The sequence below is a fragment of the Octopus bimaculoides genome, chromosome 6 (genome assembly GCF_046866305.1).
Source record: "Octopus bimaculoides isolate indiv1 chromosome 6, ASM4686630v1, whole genome shotgun sequence".
Lineage (NCBI taxonomy): Eukaryota > Metazoa > Mollusca > Cephalopoda > Octopoda > Octopodidae > Octopus > Octopus bimaculoides.
In genome coordinates this window covers 10477514-10490013 of record NC_142933.1, presented here as the reverse complement: position 1 = coordinate 10490013, position 12500 = coordinate 10477514, and the positions used below count along the sequence as shown (strand labels likewise).

At 34.7% G+C, this 12500-nt stretch overlaps 1 protein-coding gene across 1 annotated transcript in view; it reads left to right on the top strand.

Annotated features, from left to right (window-relative positions):
• Positions 1 to 2541: 2541 nt before the first annotated feature.
• LOC149134940 (uncharacterized) overlaps positions 2542 to 12500 on the top strand; it is a 9991-nt gene continuing 32 nt past the window's right edge. Inside the window, exons 1-4 of the mRNA XM_089353261.1 lie at positions 2542 to 2615; positions 4511 to 4645; positions 6823 to 6970; positions 12353 to 12500. The exon at positions 12353 to 12500 is cut by the window's right edge and continues 32 nt beyond it. Of these exons, the coding sequence (XP_089209387.1) occupies positions 2543 to 2615; positions 4511 to 4645; positions 6823 to 6965 (351 nt within the window). The 5' untranslated portion in view covers position 2542 and the 3' untranslated portion in view covers positions 6966 to 6970; positions 12353 to 12500. The remainder of the gene's footprint in view (positions 2616 to 4510; positions 4646 to 6822; positions 6971 to 12352) is intronic.

Sequence of the window (12500 nt, the reverse complement as noted above, 5' to 3'; positions counted from 1 at the left end):
GATTTTTTTCAATCTCCAGCTGATGAAGGGGATGTTTCTATGCGGCCTGCTTGTTTGTTGCACCTTGTTTACCATTTTTGTCCTTGTTCTTTTGCCACGTCATATACCCAGTTATGTATCTATATGTACATGTGGATGAACGTATATGCATACATGTACATATATATATACATATACTCATATATTGTTTGTATCACGACAGAACGCACGCGTTACCTTTATACAGTAAGTTTTAACTATTTTTCTAACGCGACTCTCTCTATTTCTATCTCCCCCTCTCATTCTTCCCTCTACTGTTCTTCGCCTCTACCTGTCACTACTTCTCTCTCTCTCTCTCTCTCTCTCTCTCTCTCTCTCTCTCTCTATCTTTTGTTACTCGTCCTTCGCCTCTCACCGTTACTACTACTATCTCTCTCTCTCTCTCTCTCTCTCTCTACCTCTCGTTGCTCACTTTTATTCTACTTCCTCCCCTCCTTTTCCCTCTGCTACTCTTTCTCTTCACACAGCCTTGGTCACGTGTGTGCGGCTGCTATTTCTTTCCGTTCTTGGAATCACCAAGCTCGCACGTACTTCTTTGCCCCTCCTGTACGTGATTCACAGCGTTCGAGACATACACACTTCACGTCTGGCTGTACAGCCTTTTTGTTTGTTTATTTCACCGTTTCGTTTTCCTGTCTTGTTTTCCGTCCGCCACTACCCTCCACGAAAACAATTTAATTTGTGTTCGTGGGAAGAACCATTTTAACGATGCGTACTGCCTTAATTCTTCGAAACGCCGGAGTTTTAATGGTGGCAGCTGATGAAGGGGATGTTTCTATGTGGCCTGCTTGTTTGTTGCACCTTGTTTACCATTTTTGTCCTTGTTCTTTTGCCACGTCATGTACCCAGTTATGTATCTATATGTACATGTGGATGAACGTGTATACATACATGTACATATATATGCATATACTCATATATTGATATATTGTTTATATATATATATATATATATATATATATATATACATATATATGTATGTATATATGTATATATATATATATATATATATGTGTGTATATATATATATATATATATATATATATATATGTATATATATATATATATATATATATATATATATATATATATATATATATATATATATATATATATATACATATATATATACATATATATATATATATATATATATATATATATATATATATATATATATATATATATATATAATAAATATCAAAGTAGGAAAAATATTTTGAATTTTTTTTACTACCAGTGGCCAAGCATGTAGAAGACTAGTCAAAAATTATATATTATTCATATAAATACAGTGTACATTTACACATAAGAGATGGCCATAATAGAACATCTGGCATGCTAGAAGGAGGAGTCAAAATTCAAACCGATATTAGTGGTAATTTCGAAAGGAGTAAAAAATAAAAAAACATTTGCCATCTATCTCGTTGACCATGGTTTCCAACTCTATTTAGCAAATAAAATAATTTGCCAGGCGAAGTTCTCATAAAAAAACAAAAAGAAAACAAATTCTAAAATTTTTCCTACCCTGATATTCATTCTTAAATCGTTTTGGCTAATTTTCTGAAGCAAGTTCGTCATTATTTCATTTGCTGCTGACAAAAAACTGTGCTTGCGCGGTGGATTTGAAAAATTATAATATGTAAGCACGTGGCATGTACTGTTTGCCTCGTATTTATGTGTTAATCTTGGCGCTCCTGCTGATGAGAAATTCGTCTGACAAATTATTTTATTTACTGAATAGAGTTTGAAAGCATGGAGATAGATGATAAATGGTAAATATTTTTATTTTTCATTCCCTTCGAAATTACCCCTAATAATGGTTTAGATTTTGACTACTCCTTCTAGCATGTTAGATGTCCTATTATGGCCATCTCTTATGTGCTTAAAGGTAAACTGTATTTATACGTATATATATATATATAATTTATTCAATAATAGGATAAGATCTTATATGTATACCATTGTGCTTAAATAATGGAACTGCAGATACAATATCCGAGAATATCTCACGTCTGTTTTCATTGCTCCACTTCACTCTGTTTCATATTTTCTCTAAAATAACTATTGCATCGTCTCCGATGAAAGGTTATATAAAATATCCCGGAAACAGCTGTAAGACCTCTTTATAAATGTTCTGAAATTTTTCACAGCCTTGGATTTTTATCTCATTCTGTTAATTTTTATACATATGCATGCTAATATATGACCTACATTGGACTCCCCATTCGCATAATCACGGCACCTGGAGCTTAACTAGTCTGTCCATAGCACTTACTAAGCATTACCTGACACCTTTGGGTATTCTTGACACCATTACCTCTCATAACCTATATATATACATACATACATGCAAACATACACACACTCACATTCAAGTACACATGTATACCTGTAAAATGCACACACGTATCTACTTTCGTTGTACCTCTTTTTCCTTGAAATTGAAAAAAACAGTTACTATTTCGATCCCGTCAAAATAACTTTGTACTTTCAGATCAATATGACACGACTATTTCCTGCTTGCGTGCTGCTTATGACTCTGATAACAGTTGCTATGACAGGACCTATAACCCGTAAGTTACCGATCATATATCAAAATAGTGAATAATTATATTTTGAAAATTGCTTGATCACCAATTCTTTTCCTCTATTCAGCTAATCAGTCTTTTCATACTTTGATTGCGTTACAATTGCCGGTATATGATTTCCATTGCCACGAATTGACAATTCGTATACACGTGTATGTAAATATGAATATATATATATATATATATATATGTGTGTGTGTGTGTGTGTGTGTGTGTGTGTGTGTGTGTGTGTGTGTGTCCACCCAACACCGCTTGACAACCGTTGCTGGTGTGTTTACGTCCCCGTAACTTAGCGGTTCGGCAAAAGTGACCGATAGAATAAGTACTAGGCTTACAAAGAATAAGTCCTAGGGTCGATTTGCTCGACTAAAGACGGTGCTCCAATATGGCCGCAGTCAAATGACTGAAACAAGTAAAAGAGTAAAAGACTAATAATATATAGATATAAGTATATGTGTGTGTGTGTGTGTGTGTGTGTATAAATATATATATATATATATATATATATATATATATATATATATATATATATATATATATATATATATATGGTATATGGTCAGTGTTTTATGACACTGACACCAGACGTGTTATAAAACATTGTTTGGCATGTTTTCAGCACACGAAACCAATAGTAGCACATAAAAAAACGTATATTGTAAAGAAGACTGAGTGTACCAGAATGTAGTTTATTATCACAACAATTGCTTTGCTTTCATGATGCACTGCTCCCTACGGAAGTGAGAATGTCTGTATGTATGTGAGTAATTGGATGTCTGTGCCCCCTACGATATGTGTATGTGTGTATGTACCTACGTATGTATGTGTATACGTATACGCGTGTGCAGTTGGCGTGTGCACATGAATAAACTCATGAACGTGTAAATGTGGCTCTCTGTGTGTCTGTTCAAACGTGCACAGCCACAAGTTCAAATGGCCTAAATCTGACCAAGCCGTCACGCTTGGCTGTCATAGCCACCACAAATCAAAAACTTACACTCCCTCAGCCACCCGGATCGATCTTCCTTGACAGTTCTTGTTGCCTCTATCGGGACATTATCCGTACCCATCCCGATTACGCATCCCAAAAGCCACCCAATATCTAGTCCTGGTGGGATTCTATGAATGCAGACACGGACTGTACGTTTCCCCATGTGGGAGACGTACATGATGACTTTGCTGGTTTTGCAAGAGGTCATTGAATATTTCATAGCGAGAGCTTCTGACATAAAAAGCACCGATATGGTGCCGTATTGTTTTCCCCTCGCTAAGTATTCGATATCATTTCTGATGCACCTCAGCCCCGCCTCAATATCTACTTGGGCTATCAAAGCCGCTCTTTTCATGCCTGCTGCGATGCATCTAAAGAGCACCGTTCTTCTATCCGCTGCTTTAATATCCCCTGATGGGATCGTCATATTTGCCCAATTCTTCTCTTGTTTTATTCATTTCCATAGCTGTGGTAGCATCTGCCACCTGTTTGTGAGGACTACGTTAAATGGGTGTTTGGTCTTCGCTGCTGCTGCGAAACTATTTTTGTTATTGTTATTAGTATTATGTTGTTCTTGCTTAGTCCATATAGAACCCCCAAAAACTCGACCTTCATCAGCTTCAGAGACTAAACTTTCACGTTTTATACAGTCATTAATTTCTTGATACTTGATACTTATTTGTTTTATCAAAACAGGACTGAGAAAAGAGATAAATGATCCGACTGAATTTCATATATGAATTAGAAAGAAGCAAAGGATATGATTTCAGTTGGATATTATTGGAACCATTTTTACCTTCTTCTAGTTTATAATAAAACTACTTTAGAAAATATCCTCTGTAAAAAACAGCTGGGTAGATATTATTATAATACATGTCTTTTTATTTAGAGTGTAGAGGATGTTACCACCAGAACAGATGCCGTTTTCAGGAAGAATCATGGTTGGAAAAGTTGCCCCGGAAGTGTTCTCGGAAAGAGTGCAAACTTATTAACGGTCAATGGAAAGCAGTTGAAATAAACGAGTGTAAGTTGGTAAAGAAAACTTCTCTAAAACCTCTATTCACTACGTGTATTTGCTTTGCTTTGTTTTGAATGCGATAAGCTTTGTTCAGTAAGTCTTACTTATTGACCAACGTTAACTGTGAGGCTGATGTACCCCAACACACAGACGATTATATCTAACCCAGTAAACGGCGGATCTTTAGTTTATTGAACTGAACTGACGAAAGCAAATATCCAACAGATCTCAGCGCTTAAAGAAATGTGTCTAAGTCCTGAAAAACCTTTTGGCAGGCGCACTTACGATTCTGGTTGGCTGGTAGAATCGTTAGCACGTCGAACAAAATGCTTAGTGGCTTTTCTTCCGGATCTTTACATTCTGAACTTATATCCCACTAAATTCAACTTCACTTTTCATCCCGTCAAGGTGGAAAATGAAGGTAGCAGTTAAGTATCAGAATCAATGAAATTTACTGGTTGACTTCCATCGGAAATTGCTCGCATGGAAGCCTGTAACGGATAGACCGTCCTTTCACGGGGATCTTGGTCATTTAAATGCCATGGAAAATAGGTAACTGATGTTATGAATCCTGGGGCTCAAGACAAATAGAATAAATGATTTTCATATTTCAATATTTAACTTGAATTATAAGTTACCTGGCAGGTATGTTTCAATGAATGAGCTTTTGTGAGTATTTTAGAACTACATATCTGTATGTATCATCAGTTGACATCAGTATGAGGTTCGGCTGAAAAGTTCATAGGCTGAGTAAGTTATTCTGAATGTGACCACATAAAGTTGGTTTTTCAATATAGTTCCCTTTGCAGTTAACACACTTATTCCATCGCTGTTGCAGTCTTTCGATCCCATTCTTGAAAACGTTGTTATCCTTTGGGATACGATATAATGTCCCGATAGAGGCTACAAGAACTGCCAGGGAGGATTGATTCGGAGTTGACCTGGAAATACTACTCCTCATCACACACGAAAACATAAAAAATCGCAGACCATACCCATCTCCAGAACGGGACTGTGATACATATCATGAATGAGGGCAAACCTCAAACATCACCAGCACTGGCGAAAACACCAAAGACATTAACCACACTTGGTGGAAATAAGGAAAGCTCTCCCACCCCTCATACCAAACAAAAATACACATTAAAAAAAACCATCAACAATACACATGACTTACGTAACAACATCCGTGTTCTCATCAGCATAGACGTTCTAGAATCAATATAATTTGCAGAAATATACACGAATTGTCTTCATGAAACAAGACCTGCATATAGTTCTACCGATTACATTGGGGCTATTTTTCAAAATGCCTCAGCTCCGGCGTGCAGCATTCCGGAAACAATTCTGCAGAGAATAATTAACTGCAGTACATGTTGCCGGTTGGAGAACATAACAGTTTAAATTATTATTTAAATTAATAGGGTGATAAATTGAATATTAATTCAATTTAAAACCAAGTGGCCTAGCATATAAAAAATCTGAAAATTCATAAAAAATTGTATTAGACGTGTATAAAGGATGACCACTAGGTGGACATCCAATATGCTACAAAGAGGTCATCAATGACCCAACCAAGGATGTTGTTACGTAAGTAAAACGTTAATGTTCGAAACTGCAGTCCATAGATAATTCTTTATTCTGCATATTTCTCATTTTGTGCTGTTCTGGCGTTTTGCGAAATTTTTGTGGAGAACATTATTTTTCTTTGTGGTATATATATATATATATATATATATATATATATATATATATAACGTCGACCACTAACGTGGACAGTTAATGCGCTAGAAATAGATCACATCTTGTGTCTATTAAGACCTAAATTGTTCTCAACATGAAGGTCTCAACAATTTAGGTCTTAATAGACACAAGATGTGATCTATTTCTAGCGCATTAACTGTCCACGTTAGTGGTCGACGTTATTTTTTAAAATGTACCTTAATCCCCTGAGATTGCAGATAATATTTCTGAATCTCTTTGATTCTTTAGATGCGCTGGCCTCCTGATAATTATTCGATATTAATTAATATATGACTAATTACCAGATTTTATAATAATATATATATATATATATATATATATATATATATATATATATATATATATATATATATATATATATATATACATATATATATATACATATGTATGTCTGAATTTGATCGTTTTCTTATCAACAGATTGTCGGTTGAATAAAGGCGCATGTTCTACCGCAAACATATCTTTTGTGTCCATCATTGACAGTGTCTGTTGGAATAACACCTGCGTAAAGACGGGAGATTCAAGCCCTATAACCATGATAAGATATGCCGTATTATGTTAACGACTGTGAGTATATATTTTAAGCTTTTTGATTTAACCCATATAGTATATTTTCTCCATATTACAGTTGCGCTGTCTTTGAAATTTTCCCTCTTCAGTTCTAAATTTTACTCCAGTTAGCTCTAATTTAGATGTGAAAATACAAATCTTGCGGTCATCTTCAATGGTATACCTGAACATGTGGACAAATATATTTACCTAATTTTAAATGTGGTTCATATTCCATCGGTTTCTTTTGTGGGATACTGAATACACGGACAAAATATAGAATGAATAAAAACGCAAACACATTATATGTATTATTATACATTTATTCTTTTACTTGTTTTACTAATTTAACTGCGGCGATGCTGGAGCACCGCATTAAAAGTTTGTAGTCGAAGAAATCCTCCCAGCACTTATTATTTGTAAGCCTAATATTCATTCTACTTATCTCTTTTGGCGAACCACTAATTTACGTGGCCATAAACACACCAATATCTGTTGTCAAGTGATGGGGGCATGCACACACACACACACACACACACACACACACACACACACACACACACATACATATATATATATATATATATATATATATATATATATATATGACGGATTTCGACACAGTTTCTTTCTACCGAACTTACTCTAAAGTCTTTTTGATCGATTCAGGTCTATAGAAAACTAAACTTGCTCACTCCAGTGAGACTGAAACAGATTGGACGTGGTTGCAAAAAGAGCCACACGGGTTCAAATATTTCAAAAGGTCTCGTCATTACAATAAGAACTGAAGTTATTATAGGAAATATTTGTAATATTCAGATGAACACACCGTTAACTGACATGCATGTATATATGCATGTGTATATATATATATATATATATATACATGTATATATATATATATATATATATATATATATATATATATATATATATATATATATATATATATATATACATAGGTAAATGTCGAACAATGAAATGATTGCTCAACATTACATTGGTGGATAATTTCTATATTTGTAAATTAAGCCTACCATTGGTTTCATGTTAAGAAAAGTGGGAAATATCCTAGTGTCTTAAACATTTAAAGCTAATCACATGGAGAAATGTGTTTGCCTCTATTTTGGAAAACAGTCTGGATTAGTTCGCGGGATTTCTCGTAAATTCGCGTAAATAAAACAACGAATCAATGAATCAAGAACCATTGCTCTTGAGTGGCATCTTTTGAATGTATGCCTCCCTTTGATTTGTCTTACTAAGTTTTTGCATCATCTTTCATTATTTTGTTTTTGTTCTGCCCATGGATTTTTGTACTTGTATTTTGAGGTAGTTCGTCATTGGGGCATATTTCGTCTTTGTGTGAAGATTGTGTACTATGTGTTCACCTCTAGGAAAGGGGCTATCTTGGGAGAGTTACCCTCGTTTATAGAGAGTCTTCTTTGGAATATTTGAGTGTAACATATTGCTTGCGTATGCAGGGAAAGAAGGTTTCACCCTAAGTTTTAAGATGTTATCTGTTGATTGTATAATGCTTAATTTTTCAACAAAGCACTTTTCATACTTGCTACTCCATCCTCTGTATTTTTTGGCTTCAGCAATAATTTTCCATTCTACTGCAGGTTTCATATTCTACCTTCTTTCAATGTCCATATCATATTTGAGACAGATGTCACATTGTTTTTCTTTTTGCCTCTGAATGACGAAGTATGTTGTGCACTCCGTTTCTCGAACGAGTTGCCTGTCATTCCCATAAACGTCTTGGTTATTCCGTTGGGGATCGTCTTCTTGACCTTGTATACAAGTTCTTCCTCGAGATAGTTGTTGTTTAGAGGGCAGCTGTTCGGGGATCCGCAATTATATTATCTTTCTGGGATGTTTCTGGTGAGCTTATGTTTACTCTGTTTGGGTGATATTCACTTTATATTGGAAACCGAAATGCAAATTTCTGCAATTCGATATAGTAGAGTTCTACACTTCGAACTCAAAAAGCTTGCTTCAGAAGACATTTGAATTTGGCAAAACATATGTCATTATAACAAATACCGATATAGACATAATTATGAACGCAAGAAAGCCATTACTTCTTCATGATAATTCCTACTGGGTAAAAAGAATGGAGACAGGGTATTTGACGTGGCAATGGGGAAATAAAACGGTGCAGAGATAGCTGACCACGTGGGACTTTATATCCTAGATACCCTGAAAAAAAAAAAGAAATAAAAGAAGCTAACATAAGTTTATATAGGGACGATAGCCTGGGAGTAATACACAATAAAAATGGGCATGATATATATAGAATAAGGTAAACATTATGCAGAACATTTAGCCAATTAGGCCTAAGAATCACAATCAGTACAAACCTTATAAAAGTCAACTTCCTAGACATTAACATAAATTTTAACACAGGAAAATTTAAACCCTACCACAAACAAAACGTGGAAGCCTTGTACATAGACACAGGTTCCAACCAGCCACCAACAGTATTTAAATAAAATGGTTATCAGCATTAGCAGGCTTATCTCCAATTTATCCGTCGACAAAAACACTTTTGAAAAAGCCGGCTCATATTATAATATTTCATTAGAACTGTCCACCTTCAAGAATAGCATACACTACATTGAACCAAATATAAATTGACCAAAAAAAAAAAACGCGGACAGACGAAAATCTTATGGTTCAATCAACCTTATAGCATGAATGTAGGCACTAAAATAGCGCGAAGATTCTTAAAAGTAATAAACAACCACTTTCCACATTTTACCCAGAAAGACAATGCAACCTCAGATCCACCGAAGCGCTGATCTCTAAGCAACAACAGTCTCGAGAAAGAACTAGTATACAAGACGAAGATCACGGACCCAACGGAATACGTATATCGGAATGATACACAACATGTTCAAGGAAAGGTATACACAACATCTTGCGTCATTCAGGAGCAGAAACGAAAAGAATGCGGATCCGCCAAAGCGCTGCTCTCTAAGCAAAAACTTCTCGAGAAAGAACTCGTTTACAAGATGAAGATCACGGAGCCAACGGTATACAAAAGACGTATATCGGACTGATTGACAACACGTTCAAGGAAAGTTATACGCAACATGTTGTGTCATTCAGGGACAAAAACAAAAAAAGACATGCGATATCCCTATCAAATATGATATGGACATTGATAGAAGGTGGAATAAGCAACCCGCAGTAGAATGGAAAATTATTGCTGATGCCAAAAAATACAGAGTAAGCGGTAATAAATGTGAACTTTGTTTTACTGAAAAAAGTAAATATAATACAATTAACAAATAACATCTTAAATGTTACGGATGAAACCTTCTCTCCTGCATATATAAGCAATATTTTACACTCAAATATTCCAAAGAAGATCCCTATGAACGAGGGGATCCCTCCCAGGATAGCCCGTTTCCTAAAGGTGAACACACATAACACACAAACGTCACACAAAGACGAAATATGCTCTAATGACGAACTACCTCAACATACAAGTACAAGTAATCATGGCCAGAACAAAATGAATGTCGAGAAGTTGAGTTGAATTTGGATAATTCAGTTAGTGTATGTACAGATGGTGCTACTTCCATGATTGGAAAACATGAAGGATTTATTGCCCAGATAAAAAGATTATCTGATCCAGATGTTCTCATTCCTTTTCATTGTATATTACACCAGCAAAATCCTTTGTGTTGAATCGGCAATTTTAAGCGATGCTCTGCAGAAAATGATAAATATATTTAACTGTATTCGTGCCAATGCAACTAGACATCGTTAGTTTTGTAACATGCAATGATTGGAAAATTAGGTATTGAGTGTCGATTTGATGTGTCATTCTAAAGTGCGTTACTTATCGCAAGCACAGGTGTGAGAAATGTTTTAACTTTAACCTGGCAGATAATAAAATTTTATGAAGAACGGAATGAACAATGTGAATTATTAGATGAATATTTCAATAGAAATATTGCTTTTCTTTGTGATATCATGACAAACAAAATAACCTGAATATTTATTGGTAGCGTAAAAGAAAATCAGTTTATGACATGTGGCAAAAAATTGAAGCATTTCTTTTTGAAAGATTCTCTCGTTTAAAATGAAATTTCAACTGTACACTTTCCCCAGTTAGCTAAAGTCATTTATGACCATGAGGATTCGTATGAATCCCTTGATGAATATGCAGGTATTCTGAATTTATTAAGTGAAGAATACTGTGAAAGGATCACTGATTTGAGAAACTTGATATTTTTCTGAAACTAGCGTTTCAAACACATCTAGTAGATGCTTACAAGGCTCCTAAAGAGTCGCAGATGGAATTAATCGAGCTCCCAGAAGATGGCATTTTAACTTCGTTATTTAACGCTAAAATGATTTATTTGAAGTACGGGAAAATGCAGTAGGATAGCCACAACTTTGTCATCATGTATGAAGATTGTTTTTGAAGACATATTCTTGCAAAATTATGTTTTCATACTTAAACAAAATCAAGGCTTCCTTAAGGTTGAAAATTATGGACGCCCATCTAGAGGATCAGCTTAAACTGCAAACCTCGATGCTACAACCAATCGTTGAAATGCTTTCAAATAAAAAAACAGCAACAGCTTAGTTACTGAAATGTGAGTTACGTTTATAATTAAATATTTAAAAAATATTCTCAAATTAGTCATTCCTCTTTAGTTCTGTGATTTATTACAAAATGTCATGGATTTTAAAGATAATAATGAGTTTTTGTTGTGGCCTTGTTAGATTACGATTAAACCTAATGCGGCATCAAGACATAAAGAGATTCCTCACCTCTGACGTAACCACTAGATTAATTAGCCCACCCAAATAGGACTCAGATTTGTTAACGTCTGTTTATCGTCTACTTTCTCATTTTCATTCATTTGTGACTTTACTTTTTGCTCGCAAAGGCTCCTAAGAAAATTCATAGTGAAAGTGCTAAGCGTCATGCTATAACGTTGGAAGACAAAATGGCTGTGATAAAACGGCATGAAAAAGGTGAATAAGTGGTAGCAATTACACGACCTTTTGGGACGAGTCGGACAACTCTATTAACGATTGTACATAATAAGGACGATATTTTAGCATACATGGATTTTATTATCCATGTATTATCGAAAATGCATTCATAAATAAATTACAGAACTCGGAATGGTTATTATTGGTTTAACCTAGAGACAAGTTAATTCGACTTAAGTCATGTCTCCTGGAACCAATGAACGCCTTAAAGTGAGGCATGCCTGTATATGTATATATCCTTTAATGGCTGTAAATTTGCAAAGATTTAAATTCTGTTGTAGTAAAATAGATAATTAACAACGCTAGCCAAATTTGATTTGGTAATATTTATTTTCGCTATATATAAATAATTATTTTATATAACTTTTATTTTTATAGAAACTGAAACTCGCCAATCTAGAACCGAAAACGAAATCGAAACCAATACCAAAATCAATTTGCAATAAACCGATGAAGAAGGAGATAATAATTATACCGGGCCAAACTTTAATATTTCTCTCTTATAATCCTCACAGAAACACATGTA